Genomic DNA, 14,334 nt, shown 5'->3' on the forward strand with positions numbered 1-14,334 from the left:
CCTTTGTCATCCTAATGGGGAGAAGTGGTATCCTGTTGTGTTTATGATTTATATTCCTCCTAAAGAATAATAATACTGAGCATCTTCCCATCTGCTAACTGGCTATTTGTATGCCTTATTTAGAAAAATGCTGTTCAAACCCTTTGCCCGTATTTTCATTGGCTATCGGTCATTGAACTGTTGAACAAGAGTTCTTTATGTATTCCAAATATAAAACCTTTATTAAATATGATTACAAACATTTATTTTCTTCTATTCTGTGGGCTGTCTTTTCACATTCTTGACAGCATCCTTTGATGCACAAACACACCTTTTGATGAATCCCAACTAATCTATTTTTCTTGTGTCACTTGAGCTTTCGGTACTATACTGAAGGAACCACTGCCTACTCCTAAGTATACAAAGATGTACTCTTATATTGTCTTCTAAGAGTTTTACAGTTTCAGCTCTTGGATTTAGGTCTATGATTCATTTTAAGTAAAAGTTTTGTACATAGTGTGAGTTAGTCAACTAACTTCATTACTATACATGTGGATATCCAGTTGTCCCAACAGCATTTGTTGCAAAGAGCTTTCCTCCCCATAAACTGTCTTAGCACTCTTGTCAAGTATCAATCACCATAATATCAGGGATTACGTCTGCACTCATTGTTCTGTTCCACTAACCTATGTACCTATCCTTAAGCCAATACCATGCTGTCTTGATTACTACAGTTGTGGAGTAAGTTTTGAAATTGGGAAGTATAAATCTTCCAACTTTGTTCAAGAGTGTCTTGACTATTTCAAATCCCTTTGGATATTTTTATATGAATTTTACCACCAACTTGTCAATTTCTACAGTAAAGACATTTAGGATTTCAATAGAGACTAGGAACTATACAGATTTCCATTTAATAATATTAACAATATTAAGTCTTCTGATCCATAAACATGAGCTATCTTTCCATTTAGGTAAGTGTTTCTTTAAATTCTTTCAATGGGGTGCCCGGGTGGCTCAGTCAGTTAAGCAGCTGCTTTGTCTCAGGTCATGATCCCAGAATCCTGGGATCCAGCCCCATGTTCTTCTCCCTGCTCAGTGGGGAGTCTGCTTCTCCCTTTCCCTCTGTTGCTCCCCCAGCTTGTGCTCTTGCTAGCACTCACTCTCTCTCTCTCTCAAATACATAAATAAAATCTTCAGAAAATAAATAAATTCCTTCAATGACATCTTACTTTTCTCAATGCATAGTCTTTGTACTTCTTTCATAAGGCTTATCCCTAAGTACTTCTTCAAACGCTATTGCAAATGGAACTGTTTTCTTAATTTCACATTTGCACTGTTTACCGCTGGTGAATAGAAATACAACCAATTTTTATATATTGATCTTCTATCCTGCAACTGACTGAGCTCCTTTATTTAGTTCTAATAGTTTATTAATTCCTGGGGATTTTTTTTTAAAGAATTATTTATTGGGGGGGTGGACAGAGAGAGAGAGAGAGAATCCTCAAGCAGGCTCCCCACAAAGTGTGGAGCCCAACTCAGGGCTCAATCCTGGGACCCTGAGATCATGACGTGAGCCAAAATTGAGAGTCAGACACAACCAACTGAGCCACCCACGTGCCCCTCCTTGGGATTTTTTTATACACAAGATCATAAAAAGAGATTGTTTTACTTCTTTGCCAATATGCCTTTTTTTTTTTTTCTCTTTTCCCTGACTAGAATCCACAATATAGGGTAAAATAGAAGTGGTAAGAACAGGTATCTTTGTCTTGTTCCAGAACCCTGGAAGAAAGCAATCAGTCTTTCACCATCATGGATAATGTTAGCTTTGTAGAAGCTAACATTTTTGTAGAAGCACTTTGTGAGACTGAGGAAGTTCCTTTCCATTCCAATTGCATTAAGTATTTTTATCATAATGGGGTGTTGGATTGTGTCAAATGTTTTTCTGTTTCAACTGAGATGATCATGTGGTTTTGGTCATTTAACGAATACAGTGCATTATAGTGATTGATTTGGGGATATTACATCAGGTCATAATCCCAGATATGGGATTCTTTTATTCTTTAGAATAAATCCCACCTCGTCATGGTATTTAATCCTTTTTATATATTGCTGGATTTGGTTTGCTAGTATTTTGAAGACTTTTATACCTGTATTCGTAAGGAATACTGACCTATAGTTTTCATTTCTTCTGGATGTCTGCCTGGATTTGGTATTAGGGTAATACTGAAGCCACAGAATGAGTTAGGAAGTGTTCCTTTCTTTTGATTTTTTGTGAATAATTGGTATTAATTTTTTAAAAATGTTTGATAGAATTTGCCATTGAAGCCATTTGGGTCCAGGCTTTTCTTTGTGGGAATTTTTAAAAATTATTAATTCAATGTCTATACTTATGAGAGGTCCATCAGACTTCCTCTTTCTTCTTTTGGCAGTTCCTATAGTTTGGTCTTTCTAGCCATTTGTTCATTTTGGCTATGTAATTTGTTGGCATTCAATTGTTCCCTGTAGTCTTTATTTCTGTAATGTCACATGTTCTCTTCTTGATTTTAATAATTTAAGCTGCTCTCTTTTTATCTTGCTCAATCTAGCTAACGACTTATCAATAGTGTTGATCTTTCCAAAGAACCAACTTTTTGTTTCTTGATTTTCTGTTGTTTTCCTTCCTCTTTCTCATTTATTTCTACTCTGATCTTTATTATTTCCTTCCTTTGACTTGCTTTGAGTTCTACTCTTCTTTTTCTACTTTCTTAAGGTAGAATGCTCTTGATTTGAGAACTTTCTCCTTTTTTACTATAGGTGTGCACAGCTACAAATTCTCACCTAAGCACTGTTTAAACTGTGCACTACAAGCGGATATATTCATTTTTAGTCCTATCAAAGTACTTTCTATTTTCCCTTGTAATTTTTGTCTTTGACTAAATAGTTGTTTAGAACTGGGACACCTGGGTGGCTCAGTTGATTAAGCTGCTGCTTTCAGCTCGGGTCATGATCCCGGGGTCCTGGGATCAAGCCCCATGTCGGGCTCCTTCCTCAGCGGGGAGTCTCTCTCTCTGCCTCTGCCTGCCACTCTGCCTGCCTGTGATCTCTCTCTCTCTGACAAATAAATAAATAAAATCTTTAAAAAAAAGAAAAAAAAGAACTGTTGTTAATTACCACATATTACTGAATTTTCCAGTTTTCCTTCTGTTAATGATTTTGAAATTAATTCCATCGTAGTCAAAGCACATACTTTGTATTATTCCGGTCTTTTAAAACTTATTGAGACTCATTTTGAAGACTAACATGTGGTCCCTCCTAGAGAATGTGATTGTACTGTTGATGGGTGGAGTAGTCTTTATAAGCACATCGAGCTGGTTTATAGTGTTGCTCAAATCTTCCTTTATCTTGCTGATCTTTTGTCTAGTTGTCCTATCCATTACTGAAAGTCATCTATTAAAGTCTTCAACTACTAATGTGTAATTATCTATTTTTGCCTTCAATTCTGTCAGTTGTTGGCTTAATGAATTCCGGAGCTCTGTCATCAGATCCAAATTATAACAATTATAAACAAATATTATGTCTTCCTGACTCATTAACTCTTTTATCATTATAAAGAGTCCCTTCTTTGTGTCTAGTAACAATTTATCTTTCAAGTCAATCTTGTCTGATATTAATATTGCTGCTCCAGCTCCTTTTTGGTTACTGAGGGCCTGTTGTATCTTTTTCAATCCTTTACTTTCAGTTTACTTGTGTGTTTTAATGTGAAGTATGCCCCTTATAGACAGCTTATAGGATAGGAAAAAATCATGAATTTGACAAGAGAAACAATTTTTAATTCTTTTTTTAAGATTCTATTTATTTATTTAATATAGAGAGAGATCACAAGTAGGCAGAGAGGCAGGCGGGGGTGGGGGGGCAGAAGCAGGCTCCCTGCTAAGCAGGGAGCCTGATGTGGGGCTTGATCCCAGGATCCTGAGACCAAGACCTGAGCCGGAGGCAGAGGATTAACCCACTGAGCCACCCAGGTGCCCAAATTTTTAATTCTTAAGAAGAGGTCAGCAAACTCTGCTTCACAATCCCATTCTGGTCCACTGTGAAGTTTTTACAAATAAAGTTTTATTGGAACACAGTCATGCCCATTCATTTACTTATGATTCATGGCTGCTTTCACACTAGAATAACAGAACTGAATAGTTAGAACAGAGATAATATAGCCTAAAATATTTACTACTGGTCTTTTACAGAAAAAGACAGTAGACTTCTGCTCCACAGAACTTTTCAAATCAAAAGATACACTTGCTAATTGCAGAAGGTACAGTCATTACACAGAAAGTGCTAAAATATTCTTAATAAGATACTGATATTTTATCAATCACATGTAGCATGTTAGCATGCTTCTTTTAAATACAACTTTGTAAAGTCTTAAAACCTGCATAGAAGTCTTATATAACTTTGGATAGATTTAATCTTAGGTACTTTGCATTTTTTTTTTTTTTTGCTACTAGTTATTTTAAATGACCTCTTTTCTGTTTGTGGAGTATAGAAATAGTTGATTTTTTAACATAGTGATCTAGCACTCTTCTGAATGCTTATTACTGATGCCTAAAATTATTTACATTGCCTATGTTAACAATCATATCATCTCCAAAAAATGACTCTTTATTTCTTTGTTTACAATTATTAAATATTTTATTCATTTTTCTTGTCTTACTGTACTTGTTAGGAACTCCACTAAAATCCTAAACAGAAACAGTGGTGGTGGCTTTCTTTGTTTTCTATCTTGTTTTTGATTTTACAGAGATTGCCTCTAACATCTTACCATTTGAGAATATTAGTTGCTACCTGCTAAGGCTGTTACTCTTGAGTCTTAGTCTTTTTTAAGGCTTCCTTTTCTTTCCTTAAGATCATGAAGGAGTCCATGTGCTTTTTTATTATGCAACACTGACTCTGCAATGGAATGAATCTATTTCATAAAAGCCACAGATCAAACTTATTTCTTTGTTTTATCCTTCTGAGTAGAAAAGCACCTCTGGATTGCTCCAAATTGGTATTACATATTTCTATAAATTATGAAATGAATTAACTAATAATTTGAGGCTGTAAATAAACACTGGCAAAATCATATCTTTCCTTCACTTCAACTCTAAAAATTAAATTATTAAGAGAGATGTGAGATTATGTTTTATTGCACAAAACACTGAATTTCCTGGGAAACTAATAATATTTCAAACATTTGGGATTTTGTTAGCAAAGGCTATCCTCATCATTTTAAAATTTAATTTATAATCATAAGTGATAAAGTAGCATCCCACCAGAAAAGCTCAGAGCATTCTAGTGAAAAACTATATAAAAACATGACCTCTGGTAGACAATTGTCTTAAATGAAGTTCTGGTCTCTATTACGAAGTACCTTGCAATTTAAAAATATGTTTGATAATTTCTCTCACTTTGCCTTTTCACGATTAAATGAGTCACTTTATTGGAGAAAGTACCTTATTCTGTAGAGTACATTGTGCCTGGTTGACTCATCTATATGGAAGACATGGTTGGGAGGATACCAAATCCTTTCTGTTTCACTCATTAAAGCAAACATACTATGATACACAGGTGTGATTCCTAGGAAAGAAGTAGAAAAAGAAATGATTACATATAGTAACAAGTACATTTATATAACATCCATTACTTTGTAATGGCGTTAAAATAACAACTCTTAATCAGCGCAAATGCAATAGCAGTTGATATCTTTTGGTTCAACATGGCTTACAAGTGAATTCTCAATTAAATATTTTTCCCCTACATTTTAAAATATGACTGCTGGAACTATTTCAAGTGGATTTTAAAAAACATCTTATCCAATTTTTTTAGTTGTCTTACACGGAAAGGTCGATTCAAATTCGTGTGTAGTTTTAATTGATAATAAGGGTATCAACTGAAATATTTAGAGGTCACTGGATACGTTTAAGAGAATAGCACAGCAGTTTTATTTTTAAATGTCAAATTTTACACAGTGCACTAGTAACATTATCTTCTGCACTATTTAAACTTAATGAAAAATTTTAAATGTCAACTTAAATTGCAAGGGTATGTGATTTTTTTCAAAGATATTTTAGGAGATACATTAACAAAGGTTTGAAGGCTACTGAGCTTTTTAAAAAGCATATGAAATAGCAAAGCCACACAATAAATTAATGCACATTATTTCCCAGCACACAGAAAACATTCATACATATATATACACACACATCCCAATCATTTGGAGTCTAAGAACAAGTCTTCCAAAGTGCTAGAGAATAATCACACATACCATGTTCTCTAACTACACGTCAACCAAATCAAAAATGAATATTTAAAAAATATTTAAACCTATATATTTAAAAACATATGCCTCAAAAAAGACCACCAAAGTGTATTTTTTCTGGTAATGTTTTCATTCTTTTCCACTATAAACAAAAATGACACCAACTTGACACACTGACAACAAAGATTTAAAATTTTTATTAAAATTATCACAACTACAGGGCGCCTGGGTGGCTCAGTGGTTTAAGCCTCTGCCTTTGGCTTAGGTCATGATCTCAGGGTCCTGGTATCGAGTCCCGAATCAGGCTCTCCGCTCAGTGGGGAGCCTGCTTCCCCACCTCTCTCTCTGCCTGCCTCTCTGCTGCTTGAGATCTCTGTCTGTCAAATAAATAAATAAAACCTTAAAAAAAATTATCACAACTGCTTACTCATAGATATGTAATAATTTCAGTAAGTTACATATAAAAGTAACAACTTTTAAACTGTGTCCTCACAGTCATTCTTGTATTTACACACACTTCTAAATACCTCACAGGTCGTAGGAGAAATTATAACAGAAACTAAAGAGTATTTATAATGAATCATGATTAATAACATGTATTAAAAATTAAGGAATAGGAGCATCTGGGTGGCTCACTAAGTTAAGTGGCCGACTCTTGGTTTCAGCTCAGGTCATGATCTCACAGGTTGTGAGACGGAGTCCCATGTTGGGCTTTGTGCTCAGCACGGAGTCAGCTTGAAGCTGCTTTCCCTCTGTCCCTCCCCCCAGGTACACACACACACTCTCATTCTCTCTAAAATAAACAAATAAATCCTTTAAAAATACAAATAAAAATAAAATTATGGATATTAACTAAGCTGATACTTAAGAGGGAAAAATTGTAGCTTTAATCTGATTATATCAGAAAATAACAGAATTATCTGTTCTCTAACTCTACATTAAAAAAATAGTGTAGGGGCACCTGGATGGCTCAGTGGGTTTAGCATCTGCCTCTGGCTCAGGTCATGATCTCAGGGTCTTGGGATCAAGTCCCACATCGGGCTCTCTGCTCAGCGGGGATCCTGCTTCCCCCTCTCTCTCTGCCTGCCTCTCTGCCTACTTGTGATCTCTCTCTGTGTCGAATAAATAAATAAAATCTTTTAAAAAACAAAAGACAAAAAAAAAAAAAACCAACAGCGTAATCTCTAAGAGAGCTGAAAGAATGTGACAGCATAGAAGTTAACAGAATAAAGATTCAGTAAAGAGAATCAACAAAATAAAAGCTGATTATTTGCAATGACCAATAAAATAAACACGCTTTTGTCAAATCTGATCAAGAAAAAAAAAACAGATAAACCCTAATGACTTTTTAAAGTGTAATTACAGGTTATGAAGACAAAAAGAGAGCAGATAATGCCAATAAATTTGAAAATGCAGACAGACAATATTAAAAACATATACAACTTTAAAAAATGGATTCAAGAACAAAAAACTTCAAAAGGAACTATAATATATTCATGTAAATAAAGAAGAAAGGAAGGGGGAAAGAGAAGTAACAAGAAGAAAGGAAAAACCACAATTAGGCCCAGATGAAATTTATATGTGAGTTCAACAAAACATGAAAGACAATTCTAATCTTCTGTATACTATTATAGAGAAAAGAGAGAGAGCAGGGAAATTGACATAATTTGTGAGTTTAGTTTGACTATGACACCAAAATGAGCCAAACATCATAAACGAACAGAGAGAAAAATCCGAAACATTTTAATTATCAGCAAACCAAATCCCATAATGTTTCTTTAAAGAAAATTAAGACCAAGTTCATTTATCTTACAACACTTGAGATGGCTTAACTGGAAAATTAATGTAATTCATCATAACAATGAATCAGAGGAAAATGTGAAAATGGCAAAATAATAAACTTAAAAAATTGTGTGGTGACTACACTGATATGTATTATACTCTTCTATGCAAAGTAGTTCATTAAATATTTTATAATAAAACTCAGGATTAAAAATGCAAAATAAAAGTGAAAGTGGCAAAAAATGGATGTAAGTTATTCACAATAGAGCAAACACAACAGTAATAATAATTAATAAACATGTGAAAGGAGGTAATATCTAGTATTGAAGAAAATGAAAATCAAAATTATGTGATAATCACTTTATACCACTCAGCTAGGAAAAATAGAAGGGATAACATCTAGGGCTGATTGGATCATGTGAAAAGGGACTATGTTACGTAATTGCTAGAAATGTCAACCTTCAACTCAGCAACGTACTCCTAAAAGTACAGTACAGTAGTAATAAAATGTAAATTCAAGAGTAGAAAAATTTTAAAAATACGGTAGTATAATCCACGGAGCAGAATATTAGGAAACTCAATAAAAAGAATTAGTGCAAAAAAAATTAGTGCAAAAGTGTATAGCTTGAATAAATTTTTCACAATGTATGTTTTCATGATAAATGCAAGAAGCATAAAATATGATTCCATTATATAAAATAATAACTTCAAAATCCTAATGACTGTGTGTATAGGAGGGAGGGGGATTACGTTTCCTATATATTTATATGATCAAAGAAAAACCAATAGAAGGATACACAAGAGATTACTGCCCCAGTTACTAGGATGGGACAAAGAGAAAAGAAAGGTTAAGAGTACAGTAGAGAAAAACCTTTTTAAAAAATTTTTTAAAATTATGTTATGTTAGTCACCATACAGTACATCATTAGTTTTTAATGTAGTGTTCCATGATTCATTGTTTGCATATAACACCCAGTGCTCCATGCAGTACATGCCCTCCTTAACACCCATCACCGGGCTAACCCATCCCCTCACCCCCTCCCCTCTAAAACCCTCAGTTTGTTTCCCGGACTCCAAAGTCTCTCATGGTTCTTCTCCCCTCTGATTCCCGCCCCTTCATTTTCCCCTTCTTTCTCCTAATATCCTCTATGCTATTCCTTATGCTCCACAAATAAGTGAAACCATATAATTATCTTTCTCTGCTCGACTTATTTCACTTAGCATAATCTCCTCCAGTTCCATCCATGTTGATACAAATGTTGGGTATTCATCCTTTCTGATGGCTGAGTAATATTCCATTGTATATATGGACCACACCTTCTTTATTCATTCCGTCTGCTGAAGGGCATCTTGGCTCCTTCCACAGTTTGGCTATTGTGGACACTGTTGCTACGAACATTGGGGTGCATGTGGCCCTTCTTTTCACCACATCGATACCTTTGGGGTAAATATCCGGTAGTGCAATTGCTGGGTCATTAAGGTAGCTCTATTTTTAAGTTTTTGAGGAACCTCCATACTATTTCCCAAAGTGGCTGTACCAACTTGCATTCCCACCAACAGTGTAAGAGGGTTCCCCTTTCTCCACAATCTTTCCAACATTTGCTGTTTCTTACCTTGTCAATTTTTGCCATTCTAACTGGTATAAGGTGGTATCTCAATGGGTTTTTTTGTTTGTTTTTGTTTGTGTGTTTTTTAAAGATTTTATTTATTTATTTGACAGACAGAGATCACAAGTAGGCAGAGAGGCAGGCAGGGAGAGAGGAGGAAGCAGGCTCCATGCCGAGCAGAGAGCCCAACACAGGGCTCAATCCCAGAACCCTGGGATCATGACCTGAGCCAAAGGCAGAGGTTTTAACCCACTGAGCCATCCAGGCGCCCCTGTATCTCAATGTTTTGATTTTAATTTCCCTGATGGCTAATGATATTGAACATTTTTTCATCTGCTAGCCATCTGTATGTCTTCTTCGAAGAATGTCTCTTTATACCTTCTGACCATTTTTTCACTTATTTGATTTTGGGATGTGGAGTTTGAGAAGTTATTTACAGATCTTGGATATTAGCCCTTTGTCTGTAGTGTAGTAAATTTGCAAATACCTTCCCCATTCCGTGGGTTGCCTCTTTGTTTTGTTGACTGTTTCCTTTGCTGTGCAGAAGCTTTTTATTTTGATGAAGTCCCAATAGTTCATTTTTGCTTATTTTTCACTTGCCTTTGGAGACATATCTTAAAAGAAGTTGCTGTGGCCTATGTTCTCCACTAGGATTTTGATGGATTCCTCTCTCACATTGAGGTCTTTCATCCATTTAGAGCTTATCTTTGTGTATAATGTAAGAGAATGATGAAGTTTCATTCTTCTGTATATAGCTGTCCAATTTTCCCAGCACCATCTATTAAAGATACTGTCTTTTTCCCATTGGGTATTTTTTCCTGCTTTGTTGAAGATTAGTTGACCTTAGACCTGAGGGTCCATATCTGGGCTCTATTCTGTTCCACTGTTCTATGTGTCTATTTTTGTGCTAGTACCATCCTGTCTTGGAGATCACAGCTTTGTAATATAGCTTGAAATCAGGCAATGTGATGCCCCTAGCTGAGAAAAAACTTTTTTTTTTATTTTTAATTTTTTAATTTTTTTTTAAATTTTTTTTCTCACCATATCACATATCCTCCCCAAAGTCCATCACCCAGCCATGCCATCCCTCCCACCCCCCTCCCCTCCAGGAACCCTCAGTTTGTTTCCTGAGATTAAGAATCTCTAACAGTTTATCTCCTTCTCTGGTTTCATCTTGTTTCATTGAAAAACCTTTTTAAGAAAGAATTCATTAAATAAAAATGGTAAGTCCTCATGTCAAAAGATACTAATACCAAGATAACAGCTCATCAAGTAAATCACCTTGAAACTACAGAGAATGATGGCCTGTGATTCTCTGAATTTTAAAATAATCATGACAGAAAATAATGCCGTTCAAATAAATGGAGAAATAGTTATTTTATCTGAATACTATTTTGATCTATGCTAATTATGCACTAAAAATATATTAAACTTGAAAATTTGAATAACATCATTCAGTCAGTCTGGGAGTTAGCGTGGTAATCTCACGTTTCAGAGCCTTGCACATATTACTTCTTTTATCTATCTACCACTTCTCTCCCCACGAAATGCTTCACAAAGCCAGTGTTCTAGGTATATAAAAGACAGAGCAGGAGATAAAAATGCCCAGGAAAAGGCCATAATGGACCTGATATGAAATTACCCTAGGAAGAGAAAATATTGGGAAGAAACTCTTAACAAAAAAATAGCATTTAGTTTAAATGTAATCATGCAAACAAAATTGTATATGGAACCATTACTGTTAGCATATAACAGGGATTTTTTAAAAGAAGACAATGGTCATGATTTTCAAACAAGAGCATAATCATACAAAGTGGGAAAAGTGAGTTCATATCGATGAATCACTAGTATATTTTAAAATAATGAAAAATGATTCCTTCGAATTGGACTGCATACCTTAATTACAGGTATCAAAATAGGAAAAGGAATGTATCTATACAAATTGGTACAAAAGGGTCAGAAAAAAAGGGGATATACACCCAAAAAAAAAAGGTTAAGTCACGCTGCAAACAAATAACAAGGTGCTTACAGTCATGTTTAGTCACACTGATATCTTATTCCAAAATGGTAATTTATATATTAATATTTATATCATTTTTCTTAGTTCATTTTAATTGGGTTGCCCTAGAAAGGGTGAAAAGGCAATGACATTGTATTTGAGACATACATTATATTGAAAAAACAGGACTACACAGAAACCTCAGTCATTTTTAACTCTTTCCCTATACACCAAGTCCAAATTATTTGTATTTTTATTTATTAAAAGCACTTTAATATGCTTATTTTCCATGCCATTATCATTACCACGATTCAGTTCCATATCATTCTAGAGCAAGAATAGTCATCATATCTGATCAATATCTGTTAATATTAACAGAGTCCTTATTCCATAATAAGTACAAGAGGGGTATAGGAAATACAAAAATAAAAATAGTGCCCAACTTTAGGGATCTCACATCGTAACAGATGACTCAGAGATGCCACTGGGGAACTACAATTCAAAAGGTAAGTGCAATGATAATAAAGGCCATAAGAAAACAAAAAAGTACAGGGGAGAGATGAAAAATATTCTCTGCTTGACCAGATTTTAGCAAGGCTCCTCTGAATCCTCCCCAACAAGGCTCATACATGTTCTTCTGTGTAGAATCAACTTTTAGCAAGAATCCTGCTAAATCCATTGAACAAGAGTTCCCCACTTTTGATATCTAATCAAACTCCTCACCCCTATTATCAACCAGATGATCACTGAACAGCTTGGCCTAACTATGGCAGAATCATATTAGGCTGGTTGACCCAGAATCCCCCCAGACTTGATGTCTACTCTTAGTAATTTTCCATTCACCAATGTCCCTGCTGATCTTCTTCCTTGGCTATAAAACCCCACCTGTTCAGGCTGTAGTCATTCAGTCAAGATCACTTCTATACTGGAATATCTTCCCCCAAAAATGGTTTATTAAGTAAAATTCTTTTTTTTTTCACTTGAACTTCAATTCAGCTCTGGTTTTAACAGAGGTAAAAACATTTATCAAGAAAGTCAAATGAAGGGGTGCCTGGGTGGCTTAGTGGGTTAAGCCTCTGCCTTCAGCTCAGGTCATGATCTCTGGGTCCTGGGATGGAGTCCCGCATCGGACTCTCTGCTCAGCAGGGAGCCTGCTTCCCCCTCTCTCTCTGCCTGCCTCCCTGTCTACTTCTGATCTCTCTCTCTGTCAAATAAATAAATAAAATTTTTTAAGAGAGAGAGAGAGAATCAAATGAAGTAAAGACTTCAATGAAGGTTTCTGAAGAGATAATGTATAAACTGAAAGCACATGAGGATTTAGCTATTCTATGTATTGTAGGCAGAATACGTAAAATGTACATATTCATAATGGATCTGCTGTAAATGCTCCTGAAGCTAAAATAGCTAAACAGAAAAGAAAAGAGAGGTGCCATATAGCATAGAACTACAGACAGGAGGAGCATATAACCTGGCTGGACCAATATAGGTTTGGTTTGTCTACTGTTCCAGCATAATCATCAATAGCCTATCTTTTCACCTCAAAAGGATCCCAGTTTAAACAGTGATAATCTATATACCATTAGCTGAAAGTCTGATATGAGTCAAGTCTGAGCTCAGCCATTTACTAGCTAGGTAAACTTGTGGTAGTTAATCTGAGCTTATACTTCATCAACTAAAGATTAAGGACAGAAAACTGAGTTCATAGGATATTTGGAAGGATAAAATGCTATAATCTGAATAAAGGACTTGGCAAAGTACATGGCACATAACACGGGTTCCACTGCAAAGATCCCAAGAGTATATCCTAACTGGCCTTCCTACTTAAATAAATAGGGTTTTTTTTTTGTTCTCTCTAACTGAATGAGCTAGAATGAGCCATACCAGTACTTTTTAAAATTTAATGTTTATCGTTATAACAATCTGGAGACTATCTTTTGGCTCCCACGGTTTTTGCTGAAAACCTTGAAAAGCATGGTTTTGTTGAAAAAGAAAGTTTCTTATTCACTGATTCTGGGATGGGCCCTGAGATACTGCATTTCTAACAACTTTCCTGGTGATATTGATACTACTAAACCATGGACCAACAGATGGATTTAATAGCACACAATATACTAGAGAAGACAGAATTAGTCAACACAAAAACGAGTCAATAAAAAGCACCCAAATCAAAGGACAAAAAAATAACAGAATGGAAATAACTGAAGAGACTATAAAAGGCATTTAAGACCTGTCAAACAAACGTAATTTACATGTAACTGAATAGCCAAGAATTTTCCAAAGCTCAACAGATACTGACCTACAAATTCAGCAAGATCAGAGAGCCCAAAGCAAAATAAAGACAAAGAAAACAACCTATAGGTACACCACAGCCAAACTGCTGAAGGTGAACAACAGAAATTAAAATCTTAAAAGTAATCAGAGTGTAGAAACATATTACCTTCAAAGGAGAAATAAAGGATTAATAGGTAGTTTTTCAACAAGAACCATGGAAGCCAAAAGACAATGAATGAATATGACATATTGAGAATACTGAATGAAAAAAGGCCAACCAGAAATTCTATACCTGTGACAATATCTTTCAAAAAAGAAATCAGAGGGCACCTGGGTGGCTCAGTGGGTTAAGCCGCTGCCTTCGGCTCAGGTCATGATCTCAGGGTCCTGGGATCGAGTCCCACATCGGGCTCTCTGCTCAG

General features: G+C 35.3%; 1 protein-coding gene across 2 annotated transcripts in view; it reads right to left on the bottom strand.

Moving 5' to 3' along the window:
- The window catches only part of JAK2 (Janus kinase 2), a 133,108-nt gene that overhangs the window by 62,641 nt on the left and 56,133 nt on the right, over nt 1–14,334 (bottom strand). For both annotated transcript variants that reach the window (XM_080819571.1, XM_080819572.1), the window contains exon 4: nt 5,448–5,571. In XM_080819571.1, coding sequence (XP_080675697.1) covers nt 5,448–5,571 — 124 coding nt within the window. The remainder of the gene's footprint in view (nt 1–5,447; nt 5,572–14,334) is intronic.

The sequence above is a fragment of the Martes martes genome (genome assembly GCF_963455335.1).
Source record: "Martes martes genome assembly, chromosome: 12".
Classification (NCBI taxonomy): Eukaryota; Metazoa; Chordata; class Mammalia; order Carnivora; family Mustelidae; genus Martes; species Martes martes.